The sequence below is a fragment of the Eupeodes corollae genome, chromosome 1 (genome assembly GCF_945859685.1).
Source record: "Eupeodes corollae chromosome 1, idEupCoro1.1, whole genome shotgun sequence".
Taxonomy (NCBI): Eukaryota; Metazoa; Arthropoda; class Insecta; order Diptera; family Syrphidae; genus Eupeodes; species Eupeodes corollae.
The window spans coordinates 200,490,110-200,510,406 of NC_079147.1; the positions used below are offsets into that span (position 1 = coordinate 200,490,110).

At 31.2% G+C, this 20,297-nt stretch overlaps 4 protein-coding genes across 6 annotated transcripts in view; 1 reads left to right on the forward strand and 3 right to left on the reverse strand.

The window, feature by feature from the left end:
* Positions 1 to 641: 641 nt before the first annotated feature.
* On the reverse strand, positions 642 to 3,030 carry LOC129953203 (pescadillo homolog). Its single transcript, XM_056066138.1, has 5 exons — positions 2,872 to 3,030; positions 2,540 to 2,773; positions 1,383 to 2,481; positions 1,094 to 1,314; positions 642 to 1,021 (listed from the first exon to the last, which is right to left on the reverse strand). The coding sequence occupies exons 1-5, from the start codon at positions 2,887 to 2,889 to the stop codon at positions 761 to 763; spliced, it is 1,833 nt and encodes a 610-aa protein (XP_055922113.1). The 5' UTR covers positions 2,890 to 3,030; the 3' UTR covers positions 642 to 760.
* A 787-nt stretch (positions 3,031 to 3,817) lies between these two features.
* LOC129953207 (uncharacterized) lies at positions 3,818 to 5,793 on the reverse strand. 3 transcript variants are annotated; one of them, XM_056066152.1, is made up of 6 exons: positions 5,655 to 5,793; positions 5,117 to 5,347; positions 4,840 to 5,060; positions 4,520 to 4,781; positions 4,195 to 4,446; positions 3,818 to 4,131 (listed from the first exon to the last, which is right to left on the reverse strand). In XM_056066152.1, the coding sequence occupies exons 1-6, from the start codon at positions 5,670 to 5,672 to the stop codon at positions 3,886 to 3,888; spliced, it is 1,230 nt and encodes a 409-aa protein (XP_055922127.1). In that variant the 5' UTR covers positions 5,673 to 5,793; the 3' UTR covers positions 3,818 to 3,885. The 3 variants fall into 3 exon arrangements, with proteins under 3 accessions (XP_055922127.1, XP_055922136.1, XP_055922141.1); XM_056066161.1 differs by having other exon boundaries at positions 5,117 to 5,206; positions 5,655 to 5,770; XM_056066166.1 differs by lacking the exon at positions 5,117 to 5,347 and having other exon boundaries at positions 5,655 to 5,762.
* A 1,552-nt stretch (positions 5,794 to 7,345) lies between these two features.
* On the forward strand, positions 7,346 to 11,018 carry LOC129953227 (E3 ubiquitin-protein ligase CHIP). The gene is made up of 6 exons (XM_056066179.1): positions 7,346 to 7,673; positions 7,890 to 8,088; positions 8,188 to 8,329; positions 8,394 to 8,499; positions 9,954 to 10,010; positions 10,078 to 11,018. Exons 1-6 carry the CDS (start codon positions 7,554 to 7,556, stop codon positions 10,318 to 10,320), a joined length of 867 nt encoding a protein of 288 aa, XP_055922154.1. The 5' UTR covers positions 7,346 to 7,553; the 3' UTR covers positions 10,321 to 11,018.
* An 886-nt stretch (positions 11,019 to 11,904) lies between these two features.
* Positions 11,905 to 20,297, reverse strand: part of LOC129953198 (uncharacterized) — a 126,908-nt gene continuing 118,515 nt past the window's right edge. The window contains exons 4-8 of the mRNA XM_056066123.1: positions 18,004 to 18,105; positions 17,653 to 17,852; positions 17,346 to 17,526; positions 17,117 to 17,276; positions 11,905 to 16,261 (exon numbers count right to left, since the gene is read on the reverse strand). Coding sequence (XP_055922098.1) covers positions 15,216 to 16,261; positions 17,117 to 17,276; positions 17,346 to 17,526; positions 17,653 to 17,852; positions 18,004 to 18,105 — 1,689 coding nt within the window. The 3' untranslated portion in view covers positions 11,905 to 15,215. The remainder of the gene's footprint in view (positions 16,262 to 17,116; positions 17,277 to 17,345; positions 17,527 to 17,652; positions 17,853 to 18,003; positions 18,106 to 20,297) is intronic.

Sequence of the window (20,297 nt, forward strand, 5' to 3'; positions counted from 1 at the left end):
AAAAATGTTTGCAACGCTTTACTGCAGTTTGTGGTTGACCTGCAAAAATGTTTTATACACCAAAATAACCGTTAATTGGTCACAAATAAGACGAAATAGAATAAATGTAGATTCGAATAGAAATGATACAATAAATTAACACCTAGTAAAAAATGTGTGTTTTTTTTTGTCAACCCTGTAACTCCTTAAAATTATATGACCACCTGTAAACTTGATGCATTTAAATTATTGGAGACGAATTTTCCACTCTATAGACACCTTAACTTTAAAAATCAGCCCAGTATTTTCCGAGTTATAACGACTTTTCTGCTGATGAAACTGAAAATTTTCTATTTTGTCATGCACCAGTAAAAATATTCTAAGAAGAACTGTCATGGTTTATGTCTTTGCTAAACGATTGATCATTGATGTCATAAAAAAGATAGTATCCGCAGGTGTCGGATAGATGTCACTAGTGTCAATTTGTTAAAAGGATATTACAAGCACAAATGGTGGAATTTGTATATTTAATTATGATATTCTCTCATAGATGGCGCTGCGGGCAATAGAAAAAACTGTAAAAAACGCTCGAAAATTGGAATCCATTATTCTAGAACCTCCAAAGTTCAAAATATTTCCCAGAAAATGAAAATCTCTATGCATTTAGTTTAAGTAGACACCCCTACTTTAATTTTATTAAAATAAAATTCATACTCAATTTACTTACATAAACAAAAAAGTATTTATAGCTAAGTTTGCAAAAATAATAAGACCCTTTTTTTTACTGTACTATTTTCTTAGCTTTTTTCTTATTAGCTTTTTTTGTTATCTTCTCAGCTTGGTCAATATTTTTTCGTTTCTTCTTCAACAACCATTGTTCCTTGTCTTTCTCTTGTTTCTCACGAATAAGTTTTCTGAATAGATTTCTGTGGCGTGGTTTGACCATTCGTGCTTGAAGACGATGTTCTTCAACTGCGTTCTTGTGTTGGGCACGTTTGTTTTCTTTGTGAACTGTGCCAGATTCAACAGCCATGTTACTTTTCTATAAAAACATAACATTTGTTTGACATACAACATACGTAATGTATTTGAAATAATTAAAGTAAAATCTTACCTCTTCGAGACGTTTCTTCTCTTTTTCATCCATCTCTTCGTTATCATCGTCAGCACTTTCTTCATCCTCATAGCCATCTTCTTCGTTGTCATCAAGATTTTGCATATCGGCGTCAAACTCGGCTTTTTCTTCTTGATATGCAGCTTGAAGCTGTGCATCGATCAAGTTCTGTGCAGTTTCGTCCTCCTCTTCTTCCTCGTCTTCTTCAGCATCACTTTGTTCTAAAAATCGAGAAGAAAACAAATCCATAAGAGTCCTTAGAATGAAAGTGAACTACAAAGAAAATTACCATGAGTTTCGATCAATGAAGGATCGTGTAGAGCCTTCTCTTCTGGTGGAATATAAGTCTCTCGTTTTGAGTCGACAAACGGTGATAGATGTGGAGGCAAATCCACACCCATAAAGTACTTGTTGGTTGGAAGAAGATTTCTTTGATTAACGCTGTCAAAAACCCATTGGGGTTGGATGTAATCCCTGGAGATGTATTGCTTCGACATAGATGGACGATCGACAATTTGATGAGTGATAGTCTCGTCTGTTTCATCGAATGTCGCCCCATCAAAGACTGTCTTATCCCAAGAAACTTTTCCACCAAATGAACGAATAAGAATCACCAAGGGTTCGCGAGGGACTTCGCGACTGACGAAAAACTTCAAGCCCTTGAAGAGTGACTTGAGTTTACGAATTTCCTGGGCTTCCTGCTTCATTTTCAAAACCCTTTTTGAGTCACCATCTTGCTCAAGCAACTCCAAATCAATTTCAATATCTTCATCTTCCTCATCTTGTTTATCTATGCGTAGAAGTTCATGGTTAAGAGCAGCAATACGGTCCGAAACAAATGAACTCTCATCTTTCAGAATGTCCTCGCTGTCGGCCATCACTCCTTCTGGGAACTGGGGTGGGTAGGCCATATTGATACTGTGATACAACCGGAAATTGGTAAAGCCTAACATGATAGTGTAGAACTCGACGAAGATCGACATCACTTTGAAATCAACTTCGGACTTGGCGTGTGGCTTGAATGGATAGTAATGTGGAACTATCCACGTCACTTTTTGTCCCTTGATATCGGCCTGGAAGTAATAGCCTTTGATGGAGATAAACACTTTCCGGATAGCCTTAGCAGCGATAATATAATGAAGGAACTCAATAGTCAAACGGCGGCACATTGCCGATTGTTCGCGAGGAATAAGACGCAACGAAGGAAAGGTACTGAAAAGGAACAACAGAGTCAAACAATCGTCCAAATCTTTGATAGCATCGATGAAAGTGGGGTATCGTTCTTTAACGATGTGGTCGATTTTAAGTTCAGGGAAGAGGGCGAGTCGACGTTTTAAGTTGCGGAAGTCTTTGACTGCTCGATCACGTCCTGACCTTCTGGCAAAGATCTAGACGAAAAAATTAGATTTTAAAAGTTTTTCGAAAGTTTCAATGTTTTAAACCTACCTTGTAATTACGAAGTGTCCATACTATTGGTTCACTTAAGAGGAACCTTATGTCCTTAGCATGGTAGAGAACCTTCAATTCTGACGAACCTTTCTGTGCCCTTCTTCGGTGTTTTGGCTCACGAGGATACACACCTTTAATGATGCACAATCGACGGAAATCATTTAGAGACAATTGGAGTTTCTTTAGGGCAGCCTTTCTGGTAATGTACTGCGTAGCTTCACCAGACTGATACTGTTAGGGTATAAAAACAAGCATGGTTTTAAAATAATTTCATACATTTCAAAATAATGTTATTCTAAAGAAAAATGTTTTTGAAAACAATTATTTACCTTCTTAGGACGACGCATATTTTATGTTTTTTACAAATTTCCTCAACTTTGTAACGCAAAATACGTTAAAATTAGTATAAAATATTTTTAATACAAAATGCGCACGTTTTTTTAAGTTGCCTTCACAAATAAAAGGAAAGTGTCAGACGTGACAGTTTTGTTTTCTATTGTCGGTTTCGGTTACTGCACAAGCTGTCACATTTTATATGGCTGAGCTGACGTAAATGGAATCATTCAAAGATAATTTTTTTGAAAAATTACTCAAAATTATCAGATTGTATAGGTTTATAAGATGAAAACCAAAAACACTCTATATAGAGTGTTTTTTGATGAAAACTATTGTTTCGATTTTAAATTCGTATAACTGACCATTTGATCTGCCGTTTTCGATGCCTTTTAAAGTAAGTTATAGTTTATTCAGAATGGGTTAAGGTTTTGACAAAACGTCCAGTGCAATGATGCTAGTCAATAGAATTTAGATGATAAACTTAATCCACAATTAATCCGCACCTGGAGATATTATTGATTAAAGATGACCAACTAGCTAGGCCAATTGCACAGTCGTAGTTCAAAATTTAAATTGTGGCTTAGCTATGTTGCCTCCAATTTCCATTTGATGTGGAAGATTTAACAATTGATGAAAATTGCCATGTAGAAGAAAAGTCAATCTTTTTTATCTCCCTTGGATATAGTCGCGTTTTACAGTTTGATTGTATTAATTATTCCACCTTCCAAAATACTTCAAATATTATTTTTCTGGAATAATGAATTAAAAATGTTTAAAGCCTGTGTAAGACTGCATACTGCTCGAAAAAGGTCAAAGGCAAAATCAATCCCCACATACAGAAATTTTAAACTGCTGAACTAGCGATTAAATATGGAACCAATATTTTAAATGGCACCCAATATTAAAAACACATAGCTAATAGATATAATACAGCTGCAATGTTTTTGAAGCTCTATTTTTTATCCCAAGGCTGAATACAACTACAATTATTTGTAATTTGAAATACTTCAAGCTGTTTCCATTCGAGTCGCTGGTTTTATTATATGGATAAAATCTTCTAAACTCATTTGTTGTGATAGTTCTGACACATAAATTGGTTGTTGTTCAGGAAATTTGCTCATGTCAGTACATCTTAAAATATTTGCATTTTCAAGTGGCAATGGTAGGCCACCATTATAATTCATTAAAATCATTATTTGCATGTCATTGCATACATTTACGATTCGATTTAAAAAGTTTTTGTTTTTCCAGTTCTAAAAATAAGAAAGATTAAAAACGTCATAAAACTAGCTTTTGAAAATTGAATAGTAAATTACCTCTCCATTATTAGTATTGTCATCTTCTATAATTGCTTCTTTGATCATCTCTTGATTTTGATAATTTTTAAGTAAAGTGGTGTCATCAATTATAATACAATGTTGTCCGAGATTTTTTGCTAGAGCTATCAACTGAGCAATCTTCAAAAGATATTTTAATCCTGCGTCCATTGTATTCCAAAGCACTGAAGTCTTTCCATCTATGTTCTCGATGAATGTTTCGGCACTTGAAAAATCCATATCTCCCCAATTCTATTAATAGAAGGTGTATTTATAGAAATAAAATAACTCTTTCATTCAGTTTCGATTTTCTACAAAAACTTACAACTTCCTCCATTCTAATATGTTGTCCAATCAAAGGAATATGAAATTGAACAGCATACTTCCCAAAAGTAATATAATTAAAAATTTGGCCAATTTTATTTGCTACTTCAATGAAAGTCTGTCTTCCCAGAATATCAGTGTGTCTATTTATAGTTAAAATTGAATTTCTGATTTTCCCAATATTTTGTACTTCGGTTGCAGGACGAATATGTGATACAAGCAAATAATTGGCTACTAGTTCATATGATTTTTCACGATCGTATCTGTTAAAAACAAAAAACTTATTTAAAATGTATCTGCAAACATTTTTGGGTTTCGAACCTTAATGAAGAACACTCATTTTCAATCCAAATACTCATCAAATTTCTCTTCTCATTTGCAAAAACGTGATTTAAACATGGAAATAGCGATGTTACATCGATTCGACATCGTTCATGGAAAACCTTTATATGATCTATGTATTGTTCGTCGTTGAAATAATAATAAACATGATCGGGTTTTTGAGCTATTCTACTAGCATCTACATAAATATTTTCTTTAAACTGAAATTATTATAAAGTGAAATATTATATTAATGAAATCCATACAATTGTATCACCTTTCCCTTGGGAATTATAAACTTAATTCGAACATTTGAATGCTTTCTGAAAACACCAGCATTACATTCCAAAGGGTTTTTAGCGAATTCCTGAAGTAAGAACGGTTGAATGGCAGATAATAATTTATCTTTTAATTTATGTGAAAGTGGACAGTTAAATACTGTGGCAAAATGTTTTTGCTTAAAGCGTAAAAATAGCTTTTCAATTGCATAGCAATTGTTGATTTCGATCTAGAAATACAGAAAATGTTTTTTTCTTTTAATCTTGACTATTAATACATTAGCTCCGGCTAAGAAACGAGGTTCAACCAGTTCCAGAAAGTGTATCATTATCATTGATCTGAACTCATCTAATTGTAATCGAACAAAAATGACTGAACGCACCCTCTCAGAGGTAGTTACGATCAAAAACACTCTAGAAACACTAGAGCAAAAACACTCTAGAGTGTTTTTGGTTACAATTTTCTTCTTTGTCGTTCTTTTCAAATCACAATTACGTTCATCATTTGAAATAAAAGAATATATTAACAACACTTACTTCTTCAATTATAACCATTTTAAGCTTTTGATAACAAATAATTTCAATACAGGACGAGGACAACTCAAAAACACAAGATTAAAAGTACAAAACAAAAATGAATCTGCTTCTGCTGCAAATGTTAACTGTAACTCTGCTTATAAGTTATGCAGGGATGTGCAATTAATTTATTGAGTCCTTATTTTGGTGGATTGAGAAATTCTATTTGAACATTCATTATAAAGGGTGACATTTAAACTGGTTTTCAAAAAGAAATGAAACGAATATAATTTAAGAAATGTTAATGGTTTTAAATATGATTTCGTGTGGCTGGTTTCGAACAAATTCCAGCCGGAAAGCCCAATTTTCGACCACTTTTTGCAGGAATGGGTCGGTATGTCAGGAATAACGCACCGAATATTCAATTCCAAAGCGTCAATCGTTTCGGACTTATTTGCTCAGACAAGCGACTTGACATAACCCCCCAAAAATAATATAACGGTGTTTAATCGTACAATCTTGTAGTTCAAGTGACATCTGTCAAAAAGAACAACTCTGAATGAAAGTATTGCCAGATTGCGAACAAAAAAAAAAGGTGATGCAATAGTCCGTAGAGAACTAAGGTCAACTCACTTAAAACTCCCAATCATTCCTATGTGTGTGCAATGTCAGGGATAGAGGAGAACTACGGTTTAATACCGAATCCAAACGGCTAATTTGATGTACATTTTTCATTACAAAAACAACTCTTGTATGGATTAATAGAACAGGATACATTCTCATATAGCATTCAATTTAGTTTTGCATTTCTTTTCATCGTTTTTTGATCGACAGATAATTCTTGAGAAGTTGAATCATAAAATTCTGTGTTGGAATCAGCTTAGGCAAATTAAAACCAAGCTTTCCGTTGGCGCAAGATTATTTAACACAATTCAATTTGATTGAACAATTTCCAATAAGAAATGTCAAAATACATCGTTGCCATAATGAAATTTTAAATTGGTTCATATAAAATTCCGATTCCACCTCTGGTTCTCAGATTTCTGACAGCAAAAGAGGCAACATTGGATGACAAATTGTGTCCTCATTTCTGATACTACGGAAACCTCTGATAACTTTGAAATATAGAAAATGTTAACTGTCTAAATAATAACCAAACATGTTTGAGGATACGAGTCATTTATTATCCAGTTTAAACTGTCTAACATTTTTATATCAGATAACAATTTTATTTCTTTACAACGGTAGTGTTCACAATGGTTCCTCATTTTTCGACTTATTTTGATAATTCAGAATTTCATCTTCTTCCTGCTTTATACTAAAAATAGAAACAAATACAAAATTGAGTGAGATAAAATGTCAAAATACAAATGTCAAAATAGCAACCTCGAATATTAAGTAATCCTTGTCATTTTACTCTTTTGGAGACGAATGATTTTAAAGTATCATAATATTATCAAGAATTTGACAGCACTAATTTCATAGCTTTTTGCAACAGTCTATTCAATATAAACACAGAATAATAGAGGTTTGTATTTGTTTACAAAACAATTTATTCAGACTAAAAAAACACCCTGTACGAGTAAATAATGCGCAGTACAACAAAAAACGATAACATAACATAACATTCTACAAAAGTTGTTTCATACTGTACCCAAATTTTGACGTTTAACACAAACTTTCAGTCCAAACTGTACCCAGGCTATCCAAATCAAGAATTCCCCAAAAAACTTGCAGACTTTCAAAACAAAGTGAAAATCCTCGTCGCATTAGAAAAAAAGACTTTTTTCTTTAATTTGTATCAAAGAAATAAAAAGAAAATTGCAAGCGCTGCAGTGTACAGGATTATATATTTTAAGTTTTAAGCAAACTAAATGCTCTTTTGATTGTAAATTTATATTAAATTGACTAAAATTCATCATGAGCAAACATACATATTCGACGGCGAACCTCACTGATGTCCAACTCAAAGAGCAGGGCAATCAAATGTTCTCGGCTCGCAAATTCGATGATGCTATTAATTGTTACAGCAAAGCAATCGTAAGTAGTTAAGGGCTTATAATTATTATAATAATTTAATAAGCCAGCAACTTGAGTTGAGCTTATGAAATTATTTCAAAATTACTTACATATTGGGGGAAAAAGTAAAATAAATCAATAATATTGATAGGGCGACAAGTGACTCCTCGATTTCTTGTTGGTTCTTCTATGTAAATTTGTGATACCCAAAAACCCAATTGTGTACTTCAATTACAGATTAAAAATTCAACAAATGCCACATACTTCACGAATCGAGCGCTCTGCCATCTGAAGCTAAAACGCTGGGATCAATCATGTCAAGACTGTCGTCGAGCATTGGACATCGATCCGAGTCTGGTGAAGGCACATTTCTTTCTTGGGCAGTGTCTAATGGAGCTGGAATTATACGACGAAGCAATAAAACATTTGCAACGGGGTGAGTGGGTTGCTTTTGAATCTTGTTACATGCAGATTATAACTTGTTTTCTTATTCCTTTTTCACATGTATTTTTTTTGCAAATTCTTTCATTTCCAGCTTATGACCTGGCCAAAGAACAAAAACAAAACTTTGGTGATGATATTACATCGCAATTGCGATTGGCGAGAAAGAAGCGTTGGAACGTTATGGAGGAGAAACGTATATGTCAAGAAATTGAATTGCAATCATATCTTAATAGGTTAGTTGTGTAGCTTTAGTGCAGATTCTTTGGATTGGATTCTTTTAACTGTTGATATTTTCAGACTAATAAAAGAAGACATGGAAAATAGATTGGCAAAACTAAAATTGGTCGATGATGTTAACGAGGATCATTTGAAAGAAAAACAACAAGAAATCGAACAAGAATGCGTAAGTTTTGGATGAAGGAATTATGGTTTTAGGTGTGCTTTGTGCCATTTATTAACTTAAATGTCGGCATTTTGAAATTGCGAATTGGGCCTTTTGGGTGGGATTATTATGCCTATCTTTATCATATATATGTATATAGGAATTATTATATTATAGGTTTTTATATTTGAAAGTTTGAACATTTGTCACAATAATTTATAATAAAATTGTACAAACAATTTAGCGACATTCAGACCAGAGGCTTTTTCAACAAGGGCCTTTTTCACCAGAGGCCTATAGTTTATTTATTAATTTGGGAACAAAAATTCAATGGTACTTTTCGTTAATCGAAAAATGTCTTGTCGAAAAAACAATTTCAGATATTGAAGTTAAGTCTTACTTTCACTCTTTGGTTACCATTTTTAACTTATTCTATTTATTCAAAACTGCCTTTCAAAAGAAAGGTTTTTTTTTGGTATAAACTGTCAAATTCCATTGAAGGATGGCTACGATGTCGATGGAATAAAAAACCTTTACAAAATCAGACATTTTTGAAATTGAGATGAATCAACGGGTTAATCTCGGCAAATTCGTCAACATTAATAAAAAATCAAAGCCTATGTCCATTGTCTTATTAACTATTATTTACTTCTTTATTTTCAAAACTATTAATATGCATATGTATGTACATATGTATTGTTATTTGCAAATAAAAATATCTCTGCATATTATTAAAAAAGTTTTTAAGATTCTAAATATAATTTGCAAATTTTATTGTTTGGAGAAAAAATGAACAAATATGTACTTTGCAACTTGCAAAGTAAAAGTGCAAAATTGCAAAGTGAAAAGTGTTTGATGGAACAGGCCTAGAACTAGTTCTTATTTGATAAAATGAACAATTTTAAAGAGGATATGTTAAGGAAATGTCAGGAATTATTTATATTTAATTTAAAGCTGAATGAAATAAGAACTGAATTAAATGGTTAGTTCGTAGATTATGGTGTAACAGTAGCTTTATTTGAAATAACCACAAAGAAAGAGGTCCAACGTCAAATCACATAATCTTGGCGGGCTTTTGAATCTGTTGCTCAAAAGAGCCATTGTTTCCTTAGCTAAGTGGCACCGTCCTTCTGAAACCACATACCGTGCAAATCCATATCTTCCAACTCGGGTCATAAAAAAATTCCAAAATACGACCCGATGATGTCGCCAGCTCATAAACCGCACCAAACAGTCACTCTTTGTAGGTGCATTAGTTTTAAGATTATCACTCTTGGTTTATAATCATTCTCCCAAATGCATCAATTTTGCTTATTGTAGAATTGATTCGGGTTTCTACCAGTATGTCAGACCCACCTTAATCGTTGTCTCTTTTCACCACATCGTTCCTTGTTAATTGACTGAATTCCTATAACTAATTAAAAGATGTTTTACATTTCTCATAATCAATATTTTTATCTTGATATCTATTACAGGATGATCACATAACTGAGCTGAATAACATATTTGCAAAAATAGATGATCGAAGAAGGGTAATATTAATAGAATAAAAATAAAATACAAAGTTTTAAAATCCTGCATTTATTATTTTTTTTTCAGAAACGTGATGTGCCAGATTTTCTTTGTGGTAAAATAAGTTTTGAAATTTTAACGGATCCCGTGATAACTCCGTCTGGCATAACATACGAACGTAAAGATATAGAAGAACATCTACAACGAGTGGGACATTTTGACCCAGTAACACGAGTCAAGTTAACTCAAGATCAACTGATTCCGAATTTCTCTATGAAAGAAGTTGTCGATGTGTTTCTTGCCGAAAACGAATGGGCTCTAGATTTTTAGAATTTTAGTATTATCTGCGTCGCTAAGATAGAATATTTCATCCACGTATAAGAAAAACAAACAAAACAAAAATATCACACATTCTCCTAAACATTGTATTCGTTCGTATACCCACCATTGCCACTACTAATTTTCAACAAAACAACAACCATAACAAAAATGCATTAAATGCCTTTATTGTTTGAACTTTTAAAAATATATACATACATATATAAATAAAAAAAGGAATGTTTGTAAAATTGTTTTATCTTATTCCGTAAAAAATACTTTTCTTGCAATTTAATTTGTGTCCCGAATTTAGATTGCGAAAAGCAAGCGTCGTGTTGTTAAGAATGTATTAAGTTGTCTTTTTTTAATTTTAAAAATTTTTTCCATGAACTGTAAATATTATTTTGAAATTTAGTTTATTTGAACAAAACATATTTTCCTAGTTATAAATAAATAAAAAATGCAAGTTATAATTCTTTTATGAAATAAATGATTATTATTTTATTGAATATTAATTATACTTTAAATTTTATTATAATCAAATGTAAAACTAAAGCGAATGTTATCTTGAGACAATTTTTTTCATAACCCTGAAACATTATATCAAATATACAGTTCTTTGGGAAAAAAATATGTAAAACCTACATCGAGATGATTTTAACAAAAAAAAAATGCTTTCCAAATAAAATAATGTTTTTATTTCCATGTTAGTTCTTTTGTTTTACTTAATGACAAAATTGTAGGATAAAAACTTGGTATTTCCCCGCTTCAAACGACTTCCCTCAAGATGTTTTACAAAAAAATGTCAATTTAGCCGTTATAATAATCAAAATCCAAATTTCTGCCAGAAAAGGCAGTTTTTAAAATTCAAATTGAAGACAAAAATTTCAACGACCAAATGGCTGCATATTTGTTAAATTTTCATTTCAAAAATGTTTGCAATGCTTTTCTGCAGTCTGTGGTTGACCTACAAATATGTTTTATATACCAAAATAACCGTTAATTGGTCACAAATGAGACGAAATAGAATAAATGGGGATTCAAATAAAAATGATGGAATAAATTGACATTTAGTGAAAATTTTGATTTTTTTCTTTTTCAACCCTGTAACTCCTTAAAATTATACGACCACCTGTATATTCGATGCATTTAAATTATTGAAAACCAATTTTCCTTTCTAAAGACACCTTAACTTTGAAAATCGGTCCAGTATTTTCCGAGTTAAAACGACTTTTGTGGTGATGAAACGGACAGTTTTCTATTTTTCGTGTGTTTACCTTTAAAAAATATTCTAAGTCGAACCGTCATGGTTTATGTCTTTGCTAAACGATTGATCATTGGTGTCATGGTAGAGATAGTCACACCAGTGCCGGACAGATAGCGCTGCATTCAATTTATGTAGAAACCAATTTACATATACAAATAGTGGTAGTTTGTATGTTTAATTATACTACTTTCTCATAGATGGCTCTGGCGTCAATCCAACAACAGAAATTGTTTTTGCTTACAAAAATGGTTGGCACATCAAAATGACTGCAATTTGAAGAAGTTTAGTTGATAATTTTCCTGAAACAAGAAAATAAAAATGCAAGGAAATATTATTTTCATATTACGTTACAATCTTCCTTTATTCATTTCGTTCATTTCAGTTTACACATCTATTTTTTTACATCGAGAGCCTTCCTAGTTATTTTTGTTTTATTAATTTATCTGGCATATTTTGTTGTTGTTGATATATACACTTGTATTAATGGAATCAATTTAGCGGTTGACATTAACTTAAATAATTTTATTTTGTTTAATTTCATTTCCGTTTCTTTTAGGTGTATATTTTTTGTTTGTTTTCTTGTTTATAATTTTAAATTCAAGCACATACATGCTCATAAATTGAATAATTCCTTTTTAATATATATATATATAGGTATATATATATTGTGTATATATAATAAATAATTTAATTGTTCTTTTTTATTTATATTCTATTATAAATAATTCATACCTTTCCCTTTTTGTTTTTCTTATATACTCACAATTACTATAACAAATAACATAGTTTTGTCTCTCATTTAAAATTTAGATAAACGATATGTTTATAAACTTAATAGCATTAAAAATATAATTATTTTTTTATGTTTTAAATATATATATATTTTTTTAAATTATTTTTTTTGTTTATTTATTAAAATCAAATATACAGGACTTAAGTAATTGTTTTGTTTATAGTTTTATTTTTAATTAATTTAGTTTAATTTTTCTTAGGTACGCCTACAAATTTTATACACATTGTTTATTTTGTTTTATTATAATAATTTCTTATCGCTCCATTATTATTTTGTTTTGTTGTGGTTGAGTACGAAATGCATGCACAGCTAGACGAATAGTTTATAGATACCTATTTTTTGTTTAATTATAATACATTTTATATATATTTTCTCTTTCTTTCTTACCTACCCGGCAAAGTTGAATTTTTAAATTTTATTTAACACTTCTTTAAAGAAAAGATTGTTTGTTGCACATTTAACTAAAGTTACAGAAAGGCAAACTTAAGTAATGCACATGAAGCTTGAATATTTTATGAAAAAAATGATAATAAATAATATCTATAAGCTTTTTAGGAGTTTTAAATCATGAAGACACATTTTAAATAATTTTTTCATTTCATAAAGCTAAATTTCATGATAAATATAAAATCAATTTCATTTTTAAATAAATTTGATAGATTCAAATAAAAAATTATCTATCAGTTGACTGTCATTTTTACTTGTTTAAAAAAGTGGGTTACACCATTCCGTCTGTCTGCTTGTGGGTCGATTAAGCTTAAACTTGGAAGTTAAGTTGAAAATTCGAATATACTTAAAAACGAACTGTTAGTTTGTATGAAATTTTTCTAAAATTCTTTTTCTTAACTTGGCTTCTTTCAAATAAAAAAAATTTGTTTGTATTGCTCGAAAAGCGTGCCTCTTACATAACCGTTATTATGTTTTTAAAGTTTCTTAGGAACTCATACATCGATTTTTTTTCAGCTCCAAGTCTTATATTGTCTTGATACTATTTAATGATCAAAACGTATTTTTTATTTAAAAACATTTTAAGGAAATTTAAATACAAAATATAAATTAATATAAACAACTGCATAATAAAAATATTTTTTAAGTAACAGAGTCTCTTTTTAAAAAAAGTTCTAACGATTGGAAAAAAAATTGAATAGTTAAGTTTTTTTGAAAATTGGATTGGCATTTAAATTTTTGAAGAGAAAATTATTTTGCAGGCATATATTTAGAGCTTAAATTATATATACTATTTTTAAATAATCTTTGGATACAGGAACAAGTTCGTGCAACCGTCCAATTTTGTGTATATTGTAATCGGTCCTATTTATCAAATTAAAAATTTGACATTTCTCGAAGTTCAAAGCAAAGATTTTTAGAGTCTGTGTTTTCGTACGTTTGTACGCCTGTACGTCGTCCATATCTGAAAAACCAGTCGCGATTTTGACTTCAAATGTCAATTTGATAGTCAAATTGACTATCTCCTAGCTTTTCGTCTGTGTGAATTCAATTGAAATGGTGAAATTTAAGTGATTCCTATAAAATATCTAAATGAAAGTATCAAAGTTTTTTTTAACGAAAAAAATCCAACAAAGAAAATGCGTCTGGCAGCTCTATTCAGAATAAACATATTTGTTTGGAAATGAATATCAAAGCTTTTTAGGTATCAATTTGACTATCACCGTACGTAGATCGAATTTGAAGCAATGTTTTTTTTAATAAAAAATAAGGCAGTGTTCTTAGAAAAACTAAACAAATACAAACATTCAAAAATGCTTTTAAAATTGATAAAAATTGTTTTTCTATTAAAAATGTCTGGAACAAAAACGGATATTGAAATGAATATTATTCCATCATATGCAAAATGTTGTATCTAACTTTTAATTAATTTTTATAAAACATTCAATTACAATTTTTTTTAAACACGAAAGCCTACAATAACTACAAAGAAGACATTAATTTGAATTTTTTTGTAAATTCACACAAAATATTGTTATCAATATTTTGTAAAAGTTTTTGAAATATCGACAGACGGGCACGTATGAGTAGATATCCGCCTCTTTTAGTTATTTAGTTCGTAGTCGATTTTAAATTTCTTTGTTTTGAAGTCAATCCTTATAAAGTTCTGTTGCACACAAATTTCACCTTCAAACTGCACTTTCAAACATAATTGCAGTTAAAACGTCCACAACATTCTATACATTCATTGCCAAGCCAAGTATCCTTAACTTAAAACACCGCATGACTCAAGAAACTAGAATTCTCTTAACAACTAACCCCATTACTTTATTCAAATATAGAAAACCTTACCGCGATATTGTGAAGTAGCTTAAACAAATGGCCTATAATTAAAAATACAGCGCCTTTAGAATTCAAATTTAACAAAAATAATTAACCCAACTAATTGTAAATATGTGCACTTTCCTTTTACCCATTATTGTTGGTGTGGAAGTACATATGTATGTACATATGTTGAAAAATATACCTTAACAAAAATTGCTATAAAATTATAATCTAACATCTCACAATTATTATAAAATGTGCCTTCCAAAGTTGGAAACTCTAAATTATGGGTAAATAAAAATAATGTTTTTTGCCCCATTATAATAATTATTGTTTTTGCTTTCAACGTTTTATTTTTATATATTTTGCCACGAAATGCAAATCCCATTTCCGGCCATATTCTTATACATACATATACAATTTACATGCATACATAGCTACACACACATATCCGTTATATAGTTATTCTACCTGTAAAATCAAAACATTCAATTTATTGTATTGCAGCTAAAATGTTATTGTTATTGGTGTAAGGGGGGAGGTCCATATAAGGAGAAATCAAAAATTAAAACACTTTTACTGCCCAAGTTTAGCGGGACTTAGGAGTAATTCGGGTTCAAAGTTTAACGCTGCTGCCGATGGCGTTGATGGGGGTGGTATCAGTGTATTTGCTATCATACTACTACTACTAGTTGCCGCTGTTGCCAGATTTGGCGTTGTACGCGTTTTCGACTCTATGCTGGTGCTAATGGTGCTGCTGCTGATGCTTCCTGGCAGTGGTGGTGTTGCCAATTTCGATGTAGGCAGCAGCAGTAGATTCCCATTGTCTATTACCTGGCCAGGTAAGACATTTGTTTGTTGTTGTTGTTGTTGCTGGTATTGGGTCATCATTGCTGCCGTAGTTGTTATAGATGGCGCTGGTGATGATAATAGGGATGATGACGAAGAAGACGTTGCGTTGTTGTTGCTTGTATATTTGTGGGGAGTATATTTGTGGGGAGTCGATGGGGGTAAATCGAAATTGCTATTAATGGTTGGGGGTTGTGAATGCTGGACATGCAATGACATTGATTGTACTGCTGGCGGCGGCGAAAGTGTATTCGAGGAGGTTGAGGGTAGAACTGATGATGTTGATGGTGGTGGTGGTGGTGATAATCGAGGTGGTGTTTCTTTCGATGTTATTGGCGGCACCATCGTCGTCGTTGTTGTTGTTGTAGGAGTTGTTTTATTCGTCATCGTCATCGTCGTCGCCGTTGCTGTCGTTGTCGTCGGTGATGACGGTGGTCGGATTGTCAAGTTTCCCTTACTACAGCTGCTGTTGCTGCTAGCAGTTGGATTTATAACCATTAGCGACGTTTCCATTAATAAATCACCGGATTCACTTGACGTTTGCGTCATTAGATGTTGCTTTTGTTGAAGTTGGTGCTGTTGATTTAGTGACAGTCTTTGTCGGGACAATTTACTAGAGGTTCGTTCTAATGGTGGTCGTTCATTGACAATACTGGTGGTGCAAGTTATCGGCACAACTACCATTGTAGTATTTTCATCTTCCTCATTTTCTTCGTCTTCGCTTATTTCACAAACATTCGTAGTATCGAGTTTTTTCATTTCTAATGGTGCTTCTAAAATGAAAATAAGCAATATAAATTAAAGTTAAAGTCAGTTATATATTTTGTAGACCAAGCAATCAAATATGATATTATATGTATAATTATCCTCTGTTTATATCAATTAATGTATATGCACTATATTGAATTAATCGAATTCGTTCTTCGATTGGTATCATTTTGATTTCCTGTTGCTTTCTGTGGCCTATGTTTGTTTGTATGATGCCCATTTAAAATTAACATTTGCCGAATATAAATGATTGGGATAAATCAACAAACTGGAAGCCTTTTAGCGCAATGATTAATATGCTTGTTTTTAGAGTTTTTTTATTTATAAAAGAAAAAATATGAAAGATTTACTGTCATATGTTTGGAATACAAATTACACACTTTGACCGGATTGGTATAAACATTAATTAAAAGCAAAAGATAATGAATGCCAAGTTTCAACAACTTAAAAGATCAAATGTATCATATGGATTCGACTAGAGTATTCCGATTAGAGTACCTTTTTTTAATCGTTATTTTCTAAGAAAGTAGGAAGCACTTATTTTCACAGATTATTTGATTGAAAAAGAATAGATATGGAAGCGTTTTTTTAGGAAATGATCCATAAGCATCTTGGTCTATTTAGTATTGCTACCAATTAAAAGTAGAGTGTAGTGTGTTCGGTAGCGTAAGTGCGCACGGTTTATGAGGATATATGTAGATTTTGTTCATTCGACCAGATTATACCAATTAAATTATACCTTATGTATGTAATGCATATGTCATTTAAGTATTCTGTTCACAAATTAGGAATTCACCAATTAAACTTGCCGAACAGTTAATGGTTTTTATTTTTAAATTAAAATAGTTAAGTTTACATACCCACTATTTTTTCTGGTTCTTTGATGATAGGAACTACACGATTCATCGAAAGTTTTTGTTCGTTTTGCATGAATAACGATGTTGTAGCAATTTGGCGTAATGCTTCCATGCCTTCGTTGAGCATTTTACTATTACTTCTTTTGTGAGTGATGGGATATTTCTTTAAAACAAACACAAATTATAATTGTTTTTATTAATATTGGAAACTTCTTTAATTTTATTAATTTACCGGTGCACTATTAGGTCCTCTAGCTATTGATACACGTTTTGATTCACCACGCAACAATGAAGTTGTATGATCAGCGTCAACTTTATTACCTTGCTTTTTACGAGCTTTTTTGTTTGACGATATGCAATGCGATGGACATATACAAAATAATATTCGTAAAATGCAACATATTAATCCGATACCTAAAGTAAAAATCCAAAAATTAATTAACATTAAAAACTTAATTTACATTAAAAAAATAATAATAATTGTTAAAAAGTAATATTAAATCTATTAAATATTTTGTGTGTAAATTTAAATATACTTTCCTATTAATGAAGGTCCTATAAGTCTTAATTCCACAGTTTTGAACCCTTTTTCGCCGGTTCCTACGAATGCTATCACTAATCCAAGTGCTATTGTACCTAATCCGACATACAGGAAGGCATTCGCAAATGTGCTAGGTCCCCTTAAAACACCCAGAAAGTCTTCATCGTCCGATGAGCCACCAAGAGATGCATCTTGTATCTTTATTGGGTTTTTGGTTTTGAAATAACAAAAAGAAACATTTCTTTTATTAAATATAATATATAATTTTTTGTAAATATTGGTAAATTTGTCTTTCGTTAAGTTTTTATTTTGATTTTTTAATAAGTTTTACAAAAAAAAGAACACTCACTCGATTTCGTTTCACCCATCTTCGATGGCAGGCAGTTGGATTGTTATCCTGGACACTGCAACGACGACCGCGTTCCAGCCATGCTGCTCGACCCTGTGCGCACTATATTTGTTTTTGAAAAAATTATAAATTTACAAATAAAAAAGAGAAGAAATTTAGAGAGCTTCTTATATTTATTTCATTAAATTAAATTCATATTTTTGCAAAACCAAAAAACATAAACCAAATACAAAAAAATATATTAATAATATATATATTAAATTATTTACGACTTCCAATATAATGGAGGAATAAAACACATTCCTAAAAAATTTCGTTACACAGGGTGACACAAAATAATTAAAAAAAAACATAATTAAAATATAAAAAAAATATTATTAAACTGGAAACGATGAAATGTTAAAGAAACAATTATTTTGTTTTCAATTATAATTTTTTAGTTACACCAAATGGGAACAATCAAAATAAAAAATAAAATATAATAAAATTCGGATCATGCATGGATAAGATATATAAGAAAAAGTTCTACAAAAGGTAACATTTCTAGCCAAAATATTGCAATTTCAAAAAACGCCAGGAAAAAATATGTCCTCATGCTTAAAAAATAAACTGCAAAAAACAAAATTCTATATATAGCGCTTAACTCATACACAAGCACAAAAGCCACACACACAGCCATAGGTATACAAAAATTCTCTAAACATAACGAAATTCTACTCCCGTGTGAATGCAGGGTTGTTATACATCTCTATAAGTATTTTATTATTGTTTTATCAAATTAGTCCAAATATTAAGTGGTACAAATATCTTTTGGTCCAAAATGACCTAAATTGCCTCATGCAAAGAGAGTACATATAAAAGTACACAGAGTGTAGTTACTGATACTTTCTATATCTCTAAGCCCCATAAGCCCTCCCTTTTCCCATCATAAAGCAGGAGAAGGGTTTTAAGTAGGTAAGGTAGGTGGGGTACTATAGACTGGTACTGCTGACCAGACCATAACTGAAATGGTTATTCTTGTAAGCCTACTTATACTATACTTATGTGTAGGAAGTATAGGTATATAAAATATACATAGATAGAGTGTGTCTTTGCATGTGTAAAATCTATTATACTCTTTTTCTTACAAAACAGTACAGTGATAGAATAGGTGGGTGGGTGATTTAGGAAATCGCATCTTTTGTGTATGAACGAGGAAAAGATTTAGACAACAAAAAAATGAACGAACTTATATGTATGTATATTAGAGAATAGGAAGTTTTCTAATTTTCAAGTTATAAAGAACGATAGATCCTGAATGTCAAGTGGATGAAGGGTTTTTTTCCGCATATGAAAAACAAAACAAAATTGAAATAGAATACATGATGAAAAGCCTCAAAAAAACACGAAATGCGCATTTTTGTCTAGAATCGAGATGAGTTTATTAGTTTTGTTGCATTCCCAAAAACATCAGAAAATTTTGGTATTCACCATCATTGAAGCATACTGCCTCTGCCGGCCATCATGCGGCGGCCAAAACCACAAACAAATCAACAAAATCCTTGAAATTTCTCAAAAATGTTTTTGTGCTCTTATCGAAGGAATAATATCTGTCTTATAGTTCCTTTTTATACATTTCATACCTATAGGTATATATGTTTGCCAAATACACAAAAAAGGCCCATAAGTAACAGGGTATATAATAAGTCTCTATACATTATAAAAAAAAACATAACTTTATATAAAAGAACTACATGTCGTTTTGTGGCATTTTGTTCAAGGATATTTGGTCAAAATGTCAACTGAGTTTCATTTATTTAAAATGTCATCTTCTTCTTGCCCTTGTTTTCGTTTTGAGTGTGAAATTTTTCATATACCTAATCCCTAGTGTCTTCTATGCACTTATGTAGTTATTTTATATTGCAACGTCATTATTTAATTATTTAAAATAATGCGGATTTTTTTTCTCCAAAGAAAAACAAAAGAAAAGGGGAAGGCAAGTGCAATATTTTGAATTCTTCGGGAAAATAGAAAGAAATCACACTTCCATTTTATATAGAATATAATTCACCTTAATATTCAATTTTACTATAAAATAATGGGTAAGTTTGTTTTATTTTTTCGTGCATCTTTAAGTTTAGCCACAGCCTAGTAATTTACACCACTCTGCGTGTGGCTAAAAGTAAGTATCCTCTTTTGTTGTTCTATACGACCGACGACGACGACGTTAGACCATCATATAAAACTAATGACTTGAGGCAAAAATCGATCGGTCCTTGAATAAAAAAGGAAGGCGGATAGGCAGCAAGGCAGGA

What these genes read in the sequence shown, in the direction of transcription:
- LOC129953203 (XM_056066138.1), bottom strand. An exon ending in TTCATTGATCGAAACTCATG is followed by an intron (nt 1,315 to 1,382) that starts GTAATTTTCTTT and finishes CTCGATTTTTAG; the next exon opens with AACAAAGTGATGCTGAAGAA. An exon ending in AGAAGAAACGTCTCGAAGAG is followed by an intron (nt 1,022 to 1,093) that starts GTAAGATTTTAC and finishes ATGTTTTTATAG; the next exon opens with AAAAGTAACATGGCTGTTGA.
- LOC129953207 (XM_056066152.1), bottom strand. An exon ending in TTATAATTCCCAAGGGAAAG is followed by an intron (nt 5,061 to 5,116) that starts GTGATACAATTG and finishes TAATAATTTCAG; the next exon opens with TTTAAAGAAAATATTTATGT. An exon ending in AATGAGTGTTCTTCATTAAG is followed by an intron (nt 4,782 to 4,839) that starts GTTCGAAACCCA and finishes TGTTTTTAACAG; the next exon opens with ATACGATCGTGAAAAATCAT.
- LOC129953227 (XM_056066179.1), top strand. Translation starts at nt 7,554, where the DNA reads ATGAGCAAACATACATATTCGACGGCGAACCTCACTGATGTCCAACTC. An exon ending in TTGCAATCATATCTTAATAG is followed by an intron (nt 8,330 to 8,393) that starts GTTAGTTGTGTA and finishes TGATATTTTCAG; the next exon opens with ACTAATAAAAGAAGACATGG. An exon ending in AAGAAATCGAACAAGAATGC is followed by an intron (nt 8,500 to 9,953) that starts GTAAGTTTTGGA and finishes TATCTATTACAG; the next exon opens with GATGATCACATAACTGAGCT.